The sequence below is a fragment of the Pongo pygmaeus genome, chromosome 9, assembly GCF_028885625.2.
Source record: "Pongo pygmaeus isolate AG05252 chromosome 9, NHGRI_mPonPyg2-v2.0_pri, whole genome shotgun sequence".
Classification (NCBI taxonomy): Eukaryota; Metazoa; Chordata; class Mammalia; order Primates; family Hominidae; genus Pongo; species Pongo pygmaeus.
Window position 1 is genome coordinate 122,079,806 of NC_072382.2, and position 18,616 is coordinate 122,098,421.

Below are 18,616 nucleotides of genomic sequence, written 5' to 3' on the forward strand. Positions count from 1 at the left end.
AAGACTCCTAAACTTCTCTCTAGGGGTCCTTTTACCTTCTTCATCATAAGGATGCCTATCTGAATGGTAAACCCAAATATCCCAGAGGAGAAGAAGTAATGTTAACCCTAGCCTACAAAAAGTAAATCAAAAAGGAGAGAAGAGGTGGATTTAGCCCTTTGAGCTGGCCACAGTGCCTGGACCCCTAGGCTCAGGTTCTACTTTATCCTTGTGGAATGATAGATGTCTTTAAGATTGGATTCATTCCTGACCCCAAATAGACACAACATGGTTCTAGGTTTAAGGGTACATTTTCCTATGCAAATAAGCTCAAGAAATAATATTTGGTTGGGCACAGTGGCTCATGCTTGTACTCCCAGCACTTTGGGAGGCCAAGGCAGGTAGATCACTTGAGCCCAGGAGTTTGAGACCAGCTTGGGCAACATGGTGAAGCCCTGTCTCTAAAAAAACAAAAGTTAGCCAGGCGTGGTGGCACACGCCTGTAGCCCCAGCTGTTCAGGAGGCTGAGGCAGGAGAATGGCTTAAGACCAGGAGTTTGAGGCTGCAGTGAGCAGTGATTGTGCCACTACACTCTAGCCTGGGTTGACAGAGTGAGATCCTGTCTCAAAAAAAAAAAAAAAAAAAAAAAAAAGAAGAAGAAGAAGAAGAAAAAGAGAGAAAGAAAGAATATCTCCTAACAACCCAAATGTGATCAAGGTGCATTTTATAAAGGTACTGATTAAAATACCTTTGATTAAAAACAAAACACTTTCATGAAAGAAAATGGTGGTTTAGAAAGTAAAATGAGGCCCAAGAGTTTGACATTTTAGAAAAGTTCTATGAAGGCCATGAGTTATTGGATGGATGTCTCCTGTTATCTTCAGTTAATGCCTGTTCAACACCTCAGTTACCTGCTTTATGGGGAAAAAAAAAAAAAAAAAAAAAAAACAAAGCAAGCAACCTTTTCTTTGTACAGTTATGTGATTTGTTTTTGGAATCTTTGTAAACAACCCTGCTAGCTCCTTTTATGGTAGAAAACTGAAAGGAGGAAGTAACCTGCTAAGACTCAAAAAGTGAGTCACAGGCTAAACTCAGGCCACCTCCCTATCCTGCACTCCTGATGTGTCTACCCAGATATTCCAGTTATTTGCTATACATTCATAGAAACTTTAATTTCCACTTCCATGCCGCTGGAAAAAAATAGGACTCAAATGTACCCAGGGTGTATCCAGGGATCTGTCATCCTCTAAGTGGGCCTATTAGTAAAAAAAAAAAAAAAAAAAAAAAAAAAAAAATCAGAAAATGTTATTTATTGATCTTTGTGGTGGATCTGCTTGGCGTGTTTCCTATCAGGCAGTTGGGCGCCCTGGGCTGCCAGGATCCTCTTTAGAACCCCACCTGGAAGCATCCCAGCATCTCCCAGTGCCCAAGCATCTACCCAGCTCTGGAGGGGCTGATGAGCCCAGTGACCTCGAGGAGCTGGAGAAGTTTGCCAAGACCTTCAAGCAGAGGCGCATTAAGCTGGGCTTCACACAGGTTTGGTTTTAGGGGAAAAGATAGAAGAAGTTGAGCCGAGCGGCTGGAGACTGGGCTTCCCAAGTGCAGGTTTCAAGAGCGACCAGAGGCTCGATGTGTTTGGGGTCTCCTCATCATGTCTCTGAGTTCTCTGAGAATAGGGCGCAGTTGCCATTGGTAGGGAAACTGAGGACGTTGCTGGTGGAGGAGAATGAGAGGTGGAAAAGGGGCTGGCTCTCCTGAGCACATGGGCGTGGTCCACTGAGAGTCTAAGGAGAGAAAGAAACTGATTCTTCACCTTAGAGGGAAGAGACTTGGAAAGGAGCCGAGCATGGGTGAGCACTCAAAGGTTCAGGCTGGCTGTGTGATCGATGCTAGGACCATGCAGGATGTGGGCAAACAAGAGGAGGAGGCTGCCTCTCATGTTCCTCCCCCTCGGTCCCCACGCTTAGGGAGATGTGGGGCTGGCGATGGGAAAGCTGTATGGCAACGACTTCAGCCAGACCACCATCTCACGATTTGAGGCCCTCAACCTGAGCTTCAAGAACATGTGCAAGCTCAAGCCCCTGCTGGAGAAGTGGCTGAATGATGCAGGTAGGCCTCGCAAACACGGATGCCAGGGGCCCTAGAGGGCTCTGCAGGGAAGGGCCAGTGACTTGTCGTGTTGGGGCTTTTGGGAGTTGATACCTAACACCCCTTTCTTCTCCTGAGACTGGAGCCGATGGAGAAACAAGACACAGGACACAGGCAAGTGTAGATGAAAGTGTCAGCTCGACTACTGAGAAGCCCTCAGAAGGATGTGGATTTAGGTCTGTGTCCATCAGGATTTGTCCCCATTCCATTCCTACCCCATCCCACCCAGCGTAGACCTTAGGACAGCTTGCCAGCGACAGAGTCTGGATCTGCAGAGCAGATCCACTTACGCAGATTTCTGTCTGGAATAAGTCTAGGTCAGGGAGATAGGGCAGTGGAGCCTCTAGGGTTTCACTGGGAGGGGGAGACCACAGGCATGACACGGGGTCTTTCCCTGGCTAGTTCTTGAGTAGATTTTCAGCAGACAGGGACTTACTGCAACCCAGGCTGGTCAGGAAAGCCTGACAGCAGGAGTGGGGTTTTCAGGAGGACTCAGTGAGGCGTGGTGGCCAGGAGGCATCCCAGGAGATCAAGGGTGTAAGCCAAGGGACCACACATTTGGCGGCAGGGGCTAGCATATAGGATGGGGCTTCTCAACCTTGACACTACAGACATCCTGGGCCAGGTCATTCTTGTTGCCAGGGACTGGCCTATGCATTGCGGGATGTTTTGAGCATCCTTGGTCCCTACCCACTAGTTGCCAGTAGCATCCACCCCCAGTTGAAACAGCCAAGAATCTCTCCAGACATTGCCAAATGTCCCAGGGGGAGTGGTGGTGATGCAGAGTCCCCCCCGGTTGAGAACCGCCGGCCTAGGCAGAGAGAGGGAGTGAGCCAGTCTCCAGGGCTGGGCTCTATTCAGTAGATTCACATGGATTCGTGGTTACACTGGAGAGGGAGGAAAGGGTGGGGCAGCCAGCCAGGGCTGTTATTCCCACGGAACATGGGAGGAGGCAGGAAGCTCCCCCTACAGGCTGTCCCTTAGACAGCCTTTATGGAAGCACTGAAATGAGTGAAATGATCCGAAGGTCTTCGAATCTCTGGGGAAGGGCCCTGTGACCATTTCTAGTCTCCATCAGATGCCTCAATCCTTCCTCAGGGATATCCTTCCTATGGCCCCTACAGCCTTAGCTCAAACACTTGCACTGGCAGGAAAATGCCTCCAACACCGACAGTCTGTCACCAAGTGCCATTGCTTTTGGCTGCAAATCTCATTTCACATTTCGCTCAGTATTCACATCCAGGCATATCTGTAAACAACCTCATGAGCGTTACTCGTAGGAGCCCTGCCAGTGCCCCCTTACACCCACATGTGTCACCGATGCATAAGCATCCCTCAGCTGTGACCCCAAACACTGGAGACACTGCTGTGGGGGACACAGAGGGCTATGGAGGGCAGTGGAGGGCCATGGAGGGCCTTTGCCCTGAGCAATGAGAAGAAATAGGATTCTTGATCTGTTCTGGGCTCCCTGCTGGGGGAGGGGATTGTTCCTGAAAATGCCACTGCAGAGCCCATCGGGAAGGGTTGTTGGACCTGAAATCCATGAAGGCACCAGCCACTCATCCCCTTCTCTGAGCTTCCTCTGCTCCTTCGTGTCCCCACAGAGTCCTCTCCGTCAGACCCCTCAGTGAGCACGCCCAGCTCCTACCCCAGCCTCAGTGAAGTATTTGGTAGGAAGAGAAAGAAACGGACCAGCATCGAGACCAACATCCGCCTGACTCTGGAGAAGAGGTTTCAAGATGTGAGCAGCACCTTCGGGTGGGCATGGGTGGGCTACCTCACACAGGTAGGGAGAGCAGACACGGCACAGGCCCCTCGGCACCAGCCCCTCCGCACCTCACACCTGCTCTGGGACACAATCAGAAAACACACTGTCCCACTCCAGGCACCCAGGTATTGGAGTGCAAAGCTGCCCTCCATCTCAGGTTCCAGGAACCTCCTCTTCCACTGACCCTTCTTGCCCTGACATCTATTTAGGGCCCTTTGTTTCTCTCACTGGGAGATTTAAAGAACGGGCTATAGGGTCCCAGAACCCAGTGTAGCTCCGTATCCAGTTGAGGTAAAGGGAGCAAAGCCAGGGGATTGTATATAAGTTCTCTATTTTCTGTGCAGTACATTTTGTGTTTTTCAAATTATAAATGTAATAAATGCTTATTGTAAACAATTTGGAAAGTACAGGGAAGTAGAAAGAAAAAAACGCCCATCGCCAAATGCCATCTGACCTCATTTCCTTCTACTCCTTCTTTTCTATGCACATTTAAATACTTGTGATCATGTTATACACCTACATTTTTTGGAATTTGTAGCAAAAGCATATTTTTGAGCCAGTATGTGGAAGCTGTGAACCCCATGCGGGCTGGGGAAGAGAAGAGGGAGAAACAGATGTGGCCTAGCCAGCTTCTAGCCAGGCTCCCTCAGATCCCAGCCTCCAGAGCCGCCATGGGTACCATGCGTCTCCAAAGGCCCCAGGCCTCCAGGACTGCTGCCCCTCCGGCAGATTCCTCGCACATTTGGCTCAAAGATTTGGTGCCCATATCCAGCTAGCAGAATGACAGGAACTGGCTTTTCCTTCTTTTTAGGCTTCCTAGAGTGGCAAGGTTAAGGAAGGGTGTAGGAGTGGGGGAAAGTGGCCAGGGCTAAAGACCAGGTGTGAGGGATCAGAACAAGGGGGTAGCACCCGTGTAGCATGTATTGCTATGCCACAGTCCTGATGGGTCCACATGTTTTAGCTTTCTCATTTCCTGCTTTGAGGCAGGAGGACAGGAAGAAATGACAAGGCAGTCCAGGCATGGTGACTCATGCCTGTAATCCCAGCACTTTGGGAGGCTGAGGCAGGTGGATCACCTGAGGTCAGGAGTTCAAGACCAGCCTGCCCAACATGGTGAAACCCCATTTCTACTTAAAGTACAAAAATTAGCTGGGCGTGGTGATGTATGCCTGTAATCCCAGTTACTCAGGAGACTGAAGCAGAGAGAATTGCTTGAACCTGGGAGGCGGAGGTTGCAGTGAGCGGAGATCGCGCCACTGCACTCCAGCCTAGGCAACAGAGTGAGACTCCGTCTCAAAAAAAAACAACAACAACAAAAAAGAAATTACAGGGGAGAAGGACATCAGGTAATAAGGAAGAACACAGAAGGGAGCAGCAGCTCTGGGGACTCTACCTGCCCCACATAACTCATCCATGGACTCCTCTCCTCCGAACTCATGAATGAAGGAAAGACAGCCTACATCTATGGAGACCCCACTTTGTATCAGGCCCTGTGCTTGACAGTTTACACACATTTTCTCATTTAATTCTCACAATAATCCTATGTGGTGGGCATGATTATTCTCATTTCATAGATGATAAGACAGGCTCAGAAAGGTTAAGAAAGTTTTGTAAGGACACATAGTAAGTGAAAAAGCCAGTATTTCCTCCTAGGTCTGACTCTAAAGCTTTTGATCCATGTATAGTTGTATCCTGTTTCTTTGGGACCTCTGTTCCCTGCCCCTGATTCCCTTCTCTTGACCATACTCTGTCCTTTCGGTCCCTATAGAACCCAAAACCCAGCTCAGAGGAGATCTCCATGATTGCAGAGCAGTTGTCCATGGAGAAGGAGGTGGTGAGGGTCTGGTTCTGCAACCGACGCCAAAAGGAGAAGCGAATCAACTGCCCTGTGGCCACACCCATCAAACCACCTGTCTACAACTCCCGGCTGGTGAGTGGCCAGGAACCAAGCTGTCTGCCAAGCACTGGAGGGACATGATGCTTGGAGGGGAAGGTGGTGGCTTCAGGGAAGAGGGGAGCATCCAGTAAATAAATAAGCAAAGAGATACTGTCTAGAATATAGTATAAAGAAGGGCGAGGGAATAGAACGGGATAGCAGGGAGATACTCTTTCAATAGAGAGGTCAGAGAGGACCTCCCTGATAAGGGTGTGTGAACAGATACCTAGAGCTGTCAGGGAATGAAATACATGGATATCTGGGGGAACGAATGTTCTAGGCAGAGGGCCTAGCAAGTGAAAAGAGCCAGTATGCTTAAGAAACAACAAGACAACCAGTGTGGCTGGGGACAGAACGAGAAAGGGGACCAGAAGTAGGAGAGGAAGTCAGAGAAGAAACAGGAAGCAGAGCGCCCAAGATCTTGGAGGCCATTGAAAGGCCCCTGGCTTTCAGTTTGGGTAAAATGAGAAGCCATTGGAGAGCTCTAGCCAGAGAAAGCTGAGCTGGTTGACACAGGCTGCTATGTGGGGAATAATCTGTGTGGAAGCAGGAGACCAGCTAGGAGAATGACAATGGTCAGGCTGTGTGATGGAGGCTTGGCCCAGGGTGGTAGCCATGGAGGTGAGGAGGAGTGGTTGCATTCTGGCTAGACTTTGATGGTGGAGCAGCATGATGTGCTCAGATACGGTATACAAGAAAGGAAGCAAAGATGACTCAAAGGGTTTTGGCCTGAGCAATGCGTTGGAAAGCACTGCCATTTTTTTGAGATGATGAAAACTGCAGGAAGAGCAAGTTTGAGGAAAAAAACTAAGAATTTGGGGCTGGTCATATTAAGTTGAACATACCTACAAGGCATCCAAGAGTAAGTATGAAGGAGTTATATCTGTGACTCTGGAGTTCAAGGGAGAAGCCAGGGCTGGGAACAATTTGAAGTTCTAGGCAGACAATGAAGTTTAGGGGGCAGGAAATACCTTCTCCATGCAGGGAGAAATGGTATCTGGAGGGTGGGGGTGGGAAGGTTCTTCTCTGGGGATGGTGATGGTTGAAGGTTAAGGGAGTTGGGGAGAATGATGTTGCCCTTCAGTCTTTTAGCACTGTAAGATGGGTGAAATGCAGCCTTGTCAGGGTGGGACACAGCTGTTTCCCAAAAACTACACCATCGTTGATTCTTTCACCAACCAGCTACCGACTACCTTCTATATATTGTGCCAAGTGCTGGGGATACAAAGATAAATATTGTTTGTTCCCTGTGCCAGAGGACCTCACTGCCTAGCAGAGGAGCAGGTAAATAAACAAATGGAAAACAGCATGATCGTTTCTCCCAGAGAAGTTAGGAGCAGCAGCTAACCAGCCTTGGGAGCTGGTGGTTAGGACAGGCTTCCCCGAGGAGATAATTAATACCTGAGCTGAGTCTAAAGGACGAAGAGGAATGAGAGGCAAATAAATGTGGGTGGAGCTCTCCCAGGGGAAAGTACGAGGGCTGTGGAATGGGGCAGGGAGAGTGTGTCATGCTCACAGAGCTGCAAGTGGTTCCATGAGGAGGAGTGTTGAAAGATGAGGCTGGACAGACCAGCAGGGGCCAGACTGTGCAGGGATTGTACACAATGCTAAGGAACTGAAGGTTTGGGGGAATCACTGAAGGATTTTCATAGGATATTGGCATGATCATTTTCTCTTTTTTGAATGATCGCTCTGACTGCAGGATAAAGGATGGCTTGAAAGGCCCAAGATGGGTTGCAGGGAGGCCAGTTAGGATGGGACTGCAGGTATCCAGTAGAGAAAGACTGAGGGCAAAGCAACCCCACAAGGTAGGAATGAGAGGGTGGGAGGGATTCAAGAAATCATTAGGTCTTGGTTAATGAATGGAAAGTTGGATGGGGGCAGGGAGAGAGATGAAGAAAAGGGAATCCTCTGCGATGACTCTTGGCATTCAGGCTGGGCTAACTGGGTAGACGGTATGGCCATTTACGGAACAAGAAAAGCAGGAGGAGATGGCTTGGGAGTGGGAAGAAGTGATGATTTCAGTTCTTATGTCATCATGATGTACAGGGAGGCCTGCAGGATACCCATGTGGGAATGTCCTCGGGCACTTGAGATTATGGGTCTGGAGGTGAGACTGGAAGGCTGGGATGGAGACATGGACTAGGGAGTCACAAGTGTGCAGGTGGTGGGTGAAATCCTGGGTGAGGAGGAACTCGCCTATGGAGTTTATGTAGAGGAAGCAAAGAGCAAAGGCCATGCCAACCAGCTTTTGCGAGACGGGCAAAGGAAGAGGATCAGGGAAGAAACTGAGAAGGAGGGACCAGAAAAGACAAGAAACTACAACCACGTAGATGTGAGGAGTGTTGGCAGGAATGAGCCCCATAGGACTGCCATGGGAACCAAGAGGAAAGACACCCACATCAGAATGGGGCCCGGGAGGGTGAATATCTAATTTGTTTGGAGAACAGATTAGTAATTAGCAAGAGTAGTGCACAAGGCAGAATGAACAGCCTATGAGAAGGCATGGAATTTTTTTAATTTTTTATTTATTTTTATTTTTTTTAAGACAGAGTTTTGCTCTTTTTGCCCAGGCTGGAGTGCAATGGTGCGATCTAGGCTCACTGCAACCTCTACCTCCTGGGTTCAAGTAATTCTCCTGCCTCAGCCTCCTGAGTAGCTGGGATTACAGGCACCCACCATCACACCTGGCTAATTTTGTATGTTTAGTAGAGATGGGGTTTCACCATGTTGGCCAGGCTGGTCTCGAACTCCTGACTGCAGGTGATCTGCCCACCTTGGCTTCCCAAAGTGCTAGGATTACAGGCATGAGCCACCGCACCCAGCCTGAAGGCATGGAATTATAAAACAACATGATGCATTTGGGAAATCACAAGCATTTCAGTCTGGCTGGAGCAAAGGGTTCAGGATTAAAATTAGAGGGGCTGATGAGTGTGGGATCATAATGGGCCATGGATGCTGAAGTACCCTAAACTCTCTAAGAGATCATTGAACATGTTAAGTTGGAGGCAACATGATATTCTTTCATTATCTCTTCCTTAAGCATTCACTGAGCACCTACTATATGTTTGGTACTGGGGCTCCAGTGGTGAACCGCACACATGACCCCTGCTTACAGTGTAGCAGGAAAACAGATACTAAACAAATGCTATTTGTGATGAAGGCTTCAGAGAAGAGGTACAGGTATTTGAGGTGCCTAACCTAGTCCAGGGTATCAGGAGCTTCTCTGAGGAATGATGTTTAAACTGACACCAGAAGAATGAATGTCACCGTTGATATTAACAGGAAAGTGTCTGAGTTGGGGGGGCAGGGAGGAGTGAGGGCAGGGAATAATATTCTAGGTAGAGGAAATAGCATGTACAAAGGTTCTAAGGTTGATGGTGGGGTGGGGTAGGAGGAAAGAAGCACAGAAGGCCAGAACAGGCTGGAAACCAGGGAGTGAGGGTGTGAATGAGGAGGCTGGAATGGTAGGCAGGGGCTGGATTATGTCGGGAATCGTAGGCCTTGTTAAGAAACTTGGGTCATGTCATAGGAACTTTGGAATCTTTAAAGATTGGGCTTTGTTTAGAGCAGATGGGAAGTAGTAGATTTTCCCTTTGGTTCAATGCCAACCCAGGACATCAACATGATGAGAAATGGAGGAGGCCTAGAGGAGCCATGCAGGGGCCCCATTCCTCATCAGCTTTCATTCAACACATATTTACTGAGCACCTGCAACGTTCCAGGCACTGTAGAAAGCACTGGGGGTGCAGCAGTGAACCACACAGGCGTTACCCTGCCCTCATGAAGTCTACAGCCTAATGGCTATGAAGGACATTAAATAAATAGTTACACTAACACTTGTGATATCATGAAGGAAAAGGAGAGAGAAAATTTTCTGATCCTATCTTTGGGTCTCATTGAGACAGTCCCTTGGGACTAGGACATAGTTTCTTCTGCTTCTGGAATAAAATGATTAGCGGGTAGAAAGGCAAAATGGTGCAGATCAGTGTGGGCAGAATGCTACAATATATCTAGAAAATAAAAAAGGGGGAACCATGTATATGTCTGTTCGCATATGCCTAGCCTGTCTCCAGAAGGAAACAGTCTGGCCGCAATGACCAAATACATTATCACTTATTTAAAAACAACAACAAAGCCAGGCATGGTGGCTCACGCCTGTAATCCCAGCTATTTGGGAGGCCAAGGTGGGTGGATCACCTGAGGTTAGGAGTTCGAGACCAGCCTGGCCAACATGGCAAAACCCTGTCTCTACTAAAAATACAAAAGTTAGCTGGGCATGGTGGCGGGTGCCTGTAATCCCAGCTACTTGGGAGATTGAGACAGAAGAATCGTTTGAACTCAGGAGGCAGAGGTTGCAGTGAACCGTGATCGTGCCATTGTACTCCAGCCTGGGTGACAGAGCGAGATTCCATCTCAAACCAACAACAACAACAACAACAACAACACATGTCTTGGGTGTGACAGCAGGGAGGCAGGAGGAGAAGAGGTAGGGAGATTATTGGTAACATCTCTTACCACTCTGCCACCCCTCCCAACCTGTGCCCGTCTCCACCCTTCACAGGCCCCCAGCCTACTGAGGAGGCTCATTGTATAAGGAAAAGTAAATGAAAACAGGAAAACCATTTCTGATTAATGAGGAAACAAGTACATGCTGCATCCTGTTTGGGTGGGATCTTCCAAATTGGGGAGAGCAGAACTACCTTTCAATAGCCTTTGCAAACACCTGGTCAGAGCTTCCCCTGTTAGCATGAGAAGAATAAAGGGCAGTGAAAATACACAGATTTTAGCTCAAAAGAAGAGTTGAATAACATCTAGAAATATACAGCAGTTGACAGCTGCTTCTTCCAGAAAGGGAGAGAACTAGCATTTAACAAGCTGACACTTTTTGCCAGCTGTTGGGTTGGAAGCTTTACAGACATTATCTCATTATGACTTAATTAAAATATATAATGGAAGTATTGCTGCTATTTTACAGATGAGAAAGCCAAATCTCAGTAGGGTTAGATAACTTGCCCAAAGTCACACAGATAGTGGTGGAGCTGTCTTACTCCCAGACCTGTTGGGCTCCAAAGTCTATTCTTTCTATTACATCTTGTTCTAGGTTGTTCTAGGATAGTAACAGTGAGAGAGAGGTTCCTGAATTGCATGGGAGGGTAAACAAAGTTATCCCAGGTCCCTTTCTAATCTCAGAGCTGATGATGCTATGAGGTCTCCAGGGCAAAATAAAAAGCTTCGGAGACCAAAGTTCAGTGCCTCCAGTTACCTCTGGAGAGTCCATGCTCCATTCATCCATCAGAGTGGGAAAGCCCGTGAGAGGCTGCTGGGCTGAGCAACCCTGCTGTCCTCAGCAAAAGCAGGGTTCTTTTAGAAAAAAAGGAATGGAGACCAGAAAATGGCAGGCAACCATCAGTATCTGCCACAGCAGGGCCCAAGAGGCTTGTCTTGCTCACCTCCAGGGCTCTCAGGCAAGGCAGCCTTTGGCTTGGCAGTGTCGAAGAAACCTTACCAGGCAATACACATTGTCAGGGGCTGGAGGGGCCTGGTGTCAACACCAGGGAACTTCTGGAGCAGACTGGACCTGGTTCTGGATGCCAGTATGTGGTCCAGAGGCCTTCCCATAGAAAGGAGGATGGCATGTAGGCTAGGAAATCACCAAGGAAGCCAAGCCCTGGTCTCTGTAGAGTCTGGGGCCTACTGTCTTTGGAGAATGATCTGAAGTTGGAGAAGGGAGCAGAAATGGACATTTACAAGCTTCTGTTGTTTTTCAGGTGTCTCCCTCAGGATCTCTGGGCCCCCTCTCTGTCCCTCCTGTCCACAGTACCATGCCTGGAACAGGTGAGCTTTAAAATGAGATTTCTGAATAACACCAGAATTCTTTTAAAAAATGGGATATTAGAACTGAAAGGTATCTACCTAAGTCAGGCTTCCCTAAATGCATTTCAAAGGATATTAAAATCTGTGTTGGGGAAAAAGGGTTCTGTGATCAAGTAAGTCTGGAAAATGCTGAGTAAGCACAGTTTAAACAAGCGTATTTCTTTGTTTTGTTTTGTTTTAACTGCAGCACTTCTAAGCGCTTAGGTGCATAACATTCCAAAATGAACTGTATGGAAGGCCCAAGGAAGGCAAGGCTTCCCAAAGTAATACTCTATTCCTCAAAAAGCACCTAATTATTTCAAAGAACTAGACAGGATGATCACATGCCCAAGGGTGGCCAGGACAGTCCCAGTGTCTGCTTCATGTCCTGACATAATTATCAATAGCACTTCCTTCCATTTTCTTTCTTTTTTTTTTTTTTTGAGACAGAGTTTCACTCTTGTTGACCAGGCTGCAGTGCAATGGCACGATCTCAGCTCACCACAACCTCTGCCTCCCAGGTTCAAGCAATTCTCCTGCCTCAGCCTCCCGAGTAACTGGGATTACAGGCGTGTGCCACCACGCTCGGCTAATTTTTTGTATTTTTAGTAGAGACAGGGTTTCTCCATGTTGGTCAGGCTGGTTTGAACTCCTGACCTCAAGTCATCCGCCCGCCTTGGCCTCCCAAAGTGCTGGGATTACAGGCATGAGCCACCGCACTTGGCCCCTTCCACTTTTCAAAGTGTCTTAGGGTCTTAGTTTGGATGGTAAAATGTATGTCACCCTATCCATAGAACACAGTTTGGGAAACACAAACACAAGAGTTAATCCAGATACAAATCTGCCATTTCACAGAGGATGAAAATGAGTTTCAGGAAAGTGAAACAAATCAGCACAGGCCACAGAGCTGCTGCGTGGATGGCCAGGGACCAAGACAGGGCTCAGGTCCCCTCACTCCCAGTTCATTGTTCTTTTTGTTGTTGTTTTGTTTTGTTTTGTTTTTTGAGACAGGGTCTTGCTCTGTTGCCCAGGCAATGTGGTGACACAATCATGGCTCACTGCAGCCTCGACCTCCCAGGCTCAAGTGATCCTCCCACCTCAGCCTCCTGAGTAGCCGAGACTACAGGTGCATGTCATTACACCTGGCTAATTTTTGTATTTTTTGTAGAGACTGGGTTTTGCCATGTTGCCCAGGTTGGTCTTGAATTCCTGGGCTTAATCGGCCCCCTGCCTCGGCCTCCCAAAAGTGTTGGGCTTACAGGCATGAGCCACCATGCCCAGCTCGGTTCATTACTCTAGTTTCTAGAAAACCATGCACCTTTTATTTGTAGAGACTGGAGGACTAGAGCAGCTGGCAATCTTTCATCATGCCCTCAAGTTCTCTTTCTCCCCTATGCACTTGCCTTTCTTTCCTCCTCTCTTCCTTCTTGTTCTTTTTCTCCTCCCGCCTCTTGGTCTGGGGCTGCATGTGCCCAGCCTAGGGTGTGTCCTACAGTAGGATGATTTTGGCATCTGTCCTTGGATTTGGCAAGTCTTAGACTTGCAGAACCAGCCACACCACTCTCCAGGGCCTGGGCTGCAGAAAGCATTTGTGACGAGAGCCCCTCTGGGTGTGGGCAGAAGTTGATGCTAATGAAGCAGGAGGTAGTCAGATGGGTGTGGGTAGGGAGATGGTGAGGTCCCTTTGGGGATACACCAGGAAATTTGTGTCTGAGGGACTATGTGCCGATGTCCCGGAATCCAGCAGCATTATTTTCCCCTTGTTTTTGCCTCTCCTTATCCTCAGTAACGTCATCCTGTTCCCCTGGGAACAACAGCAGGCCTTCATCTCCTGGCTCAGGACTCCATGCCAGCAGCCCCACTGCATCTCAAAATAACTCCAAAGCAGCAGTGAACTCCGCCTCCAGTTTTAACTCTTCAGGGTAAGGTGAAGGGGAGGGTGCAGAGACATCCCAGCAGGGCCAAGGGACATGTGAGAAGCTGAGCTTATGCCTTGGGAAATAAAGCTTATCATAGATAGGGTTGGAAAAGAGGAATGGGGTGGCAGAGAGAGGACAGAGTGACAGCCAGACTGGACTTTATCCCTAGGGAGTGGAGATTTTAAAAAGAAGCTTCAGTCAGTGAGCCATCCTGGCAAGGAGCTGATGTCAACAAAGCCAAAATTTCCATCCTTTACTTTGAGGGTGGAAATTTCCAAACACTCATGACGGAAAGAGCCAGGTCCTTTGCTGGGCTTCATGCGAGGAACCCAGTTTTCAGGAGGTTCTGATGTGAGCCTAGAGCTTAGGCACAAAGAAAACCCTGGGCTTCAAGCATGGCTGACACAGGGAGAGAGGGAAGTGGTGCCAATTCCTGTCTCCCACTCCCACTGGGATGCAGTGGGGCAGGCAGCCTCCTGGGCTTCAGTTCATGAAGCAAAGAATCTGCTCTAAAATGTATTTTCAGAGCTGATGACTTGTAAAAGAGAGATTCTGCCCTGATTCAGAACAAAACAGAGATGTGTAGGTTACAGACCTGAGTTTGTCAGAAAAGATGAACCCAGCTGTCCAAATCCAGGCAGTTCAGCAAGGCAGCCAGCTCTTATTGGCCAATTGTTGCATAGCCCGAAACGTTGGAGCTCCTCACCTACCCCTACTGAGAGAGAGAAAGAGGACCGTATAATATACATTACCAGCTTTAAAAAATTGTTTCGAGGTATAATTCATACACCATAAAATTCACCATTTTAAAGTGTACAGTTCAGTGGTTTTTAGTATATTCACAAGGTTGTGCAACCATCAGCATTATCTAATTCCAGTATGTTTTTATTACTCTTCCCCCCAAAAGCCCCTGTACCTGCTAGCAGTCACTCCCCATTCCCATCTTACGCCATCACATTATTAGTTTTAGGATTGACTTCTTTCTTCCTTCCAGATCTTGGTACCGATGGAATCATCCCACCTACCTCCACTGAGACCAAAAAGTTTCTCCTACTCCACCTGGCCCTGTATTCCCCCTGGAAGGAAGGGAATCATGCCTTCTATATACAGACAGATTGCCTTCAGAAGAGTGGAAGAAAATCTCCACTATCAATGAACCCAGACTCTTGTCTTCTTCAGGAGCAAGGGCCTCCGGAGATCCAAACTGTGATTGAACCAAGTGCAGACTCCTAATCCTCTTGAAATATTCAGCCCCTCCTAGGAGCTTACCGTTTTCACCTTCCTTGCCTATGCCCTTGCCTTCTAGTTCCAAATATTTTAGCCAGCTTCACTGTGGCAATAGTCTTTCAGAGAGAAGACTTCTTGCTGTTATTCTCCAACTCATTTGTGGGCTTCTGGGGACAGCCATTTGGCTGGGGTGCCAAACACCAGAAGGCGAGATAATAGTTTTGACTCTGAACTTGGCCACAACCCCTGAACTGATCCCAAAATCTGTGAAAAGATTTGAATCTGATATCTCCACCAAAGCCTTGATGTTTTCTCTGTACAGCTAAGTTTTCTGATGGAATCTTCATCTCACCCCATTTTCTTTTTAACCTCGCCCCCTTTTGTACCATCAAATCCATTCATTATTGTGCCCTCCAGGTCCCCTCCTTTTTGCAGAAGGTGTAAAAGAGCTGCCCTTGGTGGGTGCCCTGGGCATGGTGCTCCGCCCACTGGTGCCCTTCTGTCTGTCCATGTCTGCCTAGGGCTCAGGAGTGCCTGTTCTTTCCCTTCCTCCCTGTGTTTCTCTTTATCCTGTCCCTTCTCTTTTCTCCTGGCAGCAGAAAAGGAAGAACACAAGAGCAAACACACAACAATGATGGTGGCAAAGTACCTGTATATAGCCCTTTCCCATTTTTTGCATTATGTTCTTAACTCCTTAATGTGGAATTCTCCAGCAAAATGTTTAACTCAGGTGTGATTTTTGAAAATGTCTCTGTAATATTTTATCTTCTTTTAAAAAAAAGCGGGGAGGGGGGGAAATACCAAAGTGTGAAATACTATGCTAGCTTCCAGAGTTCCCACATGGGCTGGGAATTTTTTTTCTTTTTCTTTTTCTTTTTTTTTTTTTTTTTGAGACAGTCTCGCTTCAGCCCAGGCTGGAGTGCAATGGCGTGATCTTTGCTCACTGCATGCTCTGCCACCTGGGTTCAAGTGATTCTCCTGCCTCAGCCTCTCAAGTAGCGGGATTACAGGCACCCACCACCAAAAATTAGCCCAGCTCATTTTTGTATTTTTAGTAAAGATGGGGTTTCACCATGTTGGTCAGGCTGGTCTTGAACTCCTGACCTCCTGATCCACCCACCTCGGCCTCCCGAAGTGCTGGGATTACCGGTGTGAGCCACCGCACCCGGCCTGGGCTGGGAATCTTTGTTGACTTCTTTGGGAACATTATCTCTAGAGTCTCATTTTTTGTGGGCCAGTTCATAGAGATGTAACATGAAGCCATTCCAGAAATGGTAACTTAAAAAAAAAAAAGACTACATGTCTAGGAAACTGTTGAGATTCAAAGGAATCTCACTGTTCCTAAATAAATGTGTATAGTGATTATGAAAAGTATTCCACTGTTGATAAGAAGAGGTTTAGATTCTTGTTCTGTGCCTTTTTGTTGTTGTGGGAGGCATGTGAGTGCATATAATGAAATGGGATGGCAGGAAATGTTTCAAATTGGGACATTAAGTATATTACTCCCCAAACTGATGCTAAAAATGACATATGTTATTACAGGGCCCTGAAGAATTCAGAGTTGTTACTCCCTGTAACATAACTACCTTGAGGGCAGAGTAGGCCAGAGATATTGTAAGTGGCAGGATGGTGAATGTTTAAGGTGAAGTCATTTGAACACTTAAGTGGTGGGGACTGAGGCTAGTGTCTCATGTCTCAGATACCCTGAATGGCAGTTATTCATTACTCACAACATAAAGCAATAAATAGTTAAGGCAGAGGATAATTTAATAATCACATATTGGCTGGGCTTGGTGGTGTATGCCTGTAGTCCCAGCTACCGAAGAGCCTGAGATGGGAGGATCTATTGAGCCCAGGAAGTCAAGGCTGCAGTGAGCAATGATCATGCCGCTGCACTCCAGCCTGAACAACAGAGTGAGACCCTGTCTCAAATATACGTATTTGTCATATATATATATATATATATATATATATATATATATATATAGCTTCAGAATGCATTGTGACTTTTGGTGAGGAGGTTGAAAGGCAGCAAACCTATTCTTGTGGTTTTTCTTAGATTAATACAAATTTAAATAGTTACCGTTGGAGCTTGCAGTGAGACAAGATTGTGCCACTGCACTCCGGCCCGGGCGACAGAGCGAGACTCCGTCTCAAAAAATAAAATAAATAATAAATAGTTACCATTGCTGAGGTAAACGCTGACCTGTGGGAAAGAGAGGCCCTTCAAAAATGTAATGGCTGATGGGGAAAAACTAAAATTGGGATTAAACACTTCTTGCAAATAATAATATCCACACAGGAAACCTAAATATTAATAATCAAGAGTTAATCGCTCCCTGATGTTTGAATGGGGCTTAAAAAATTCCTATTTCACGTCATGAAGTGGGAGAAGGCCTAATGGTAATGTTTACTTTCTCAAGAAAATATCTAGTTAAAAGGCGCCAGGTATGTAGCAAAGAGACAGCAAGAGGAGCCTTCGGCAGTACTTTAAGTAATTAAGGGGACCACTCCACCACCCATGAGCCCATCTGTGCATATCTCTGCACACATACACATGCATGCGTGCATTCCTCCCTGTATGCTCATGGATGCTAGAGCTGACCCTTTTCTACAGAGGTCCTGGCTACCTTGACATCCTACTCAGGTGAGTGCTGAAAGCTGATCCTCTGCATTGTCCAAAACTTGGATTTTCATCCATTTGCCCATGATTTTTTACGAAAAATAAACAGAATTGTAGCCTGTTCAGACTCCAGTAGCTTTCCTTGCCAACTAACTTGGACATTGCTGAACAGAATCAAGCCTGAAAGTGAGCAAGGTCACCTTTCATGTCTGCATGATTCTGTAAAATCTATAATTCCAGGGAAGTTTAACTGAAGCTTGATTCGCCACCTCAGCATCTAACTAGGGACAAGAGAATCTAAGGGCGACCACCAGTCATTGCCAAGGGAGGAAAAAAAAAAAAAAGATTGTTGCTGCTACATTTCAAATTGTATTTTTTTTTTTTTTTTTTGACATGGTGTCTTGCTGTGTCGCCCAGGCTGGAGTGCAGTGGCACGATCTCGGCTCACTGCAATCTCCGCCCCCCAGGTTCACGCCATTCTCCTGCCTCAGCCTCCTGAGTAGCTGGGACTACAGGCGCCCGCCACCACGCCCAGCTAATTTTTTCTATTTTTTAGTAGAGACGGGATTTCACCATGTTAGCCAGGATGGTCTAGATCTCCTGACCGCGTGATCCGCCCGCCTTGGCCTCCGAAAGTGCTGGGATTACAGGCGTGAGCCACCGCGCCCAGCCGAACTGTATTTCATACTTGATATTTAGTTGACTCAAAACGGGTGGGCCCAGCTCTGCGCTCCTAAGACAAAGTAAGGACTTTTGGTCTGACTCAGAGACTGAGTTTATTAACCCCAGGACTCAAAGCAGGAACCCTGGCCGGAGCTCCCAGGTTGCCAGGGCTCCTCGTGTGCTCTGTGTGGCCCCACCATAGCTCACCTGCTGACTCTTCTGCCTCTTCCTTCTGTGGGGGGACCTCCTTGCAGTTGAGGCTTTTTTTTTTTTTTTTTTTTCTGTATCCCTGTGGCTAACATTGTGACTAGCGCATAACAGGCAGTTATGTTTTTTAAATATAAAATTCCCTTTTTTTCCCTCCAAACTTTTAACGCCCTTCACTGAGATAGGAGTTGTGAATACAGGAGAATACAGTGCAAACCTGTAGGAATTTTTAGGTAAGTGGAGGCAGCATATCACAGTGGTTAAGGGCATTGTCATGCCAGACCCCTATT

General features: G+C 47.3%; 1 protein-coding gene across 7 annotated transcripts in view; it reads left to right on the plus strand.

The window, feature by feature from the left end:
- The window catches only part of POU2F3 (POU class 2 homeobox 3), an 82,722-nt gene extending 65,154 nt beyond the window's left edge, over positions 1–17,568 (plus strand). For all 7 annotated transcript variants that reach the window (XM_054439144.2, XM_054439146.2, XM_054439150.2 and 4 more), the window contains 7 exons: positions 1,333–1,515; positions 1,947–2,088; positions 3,732–3,868; positions 5,664–5,825; positions 11,603–11,669; positions 13,474–13,609; positions 14,601–17,568. In XM_054439144.2, the coding sequence (XP_054295119.1) occupies positions 1,333–1,515; positions 1,947–2,088; positions 3,732–3,868; positions 5,664–5,825; positions 11,603–11,669; positions 13,474–13,609; positions 14,601–14,640 (867 nt within the window). In that variant the 3' untranslated portion in view covers positions 14,641–17,568. The remainder of the gene's footprint in view (positions 1–1,332; positions 1,516–1,946; positions 2,089–3,731; positions 3,869–5,663; positions 5,826–11,602; positions 11,670–13,473; positions 13,610–14,600) is intronic.
- The last annotated feature ends 1,048 nt before the right edge of the window (positions 17,569–18,616 follow it).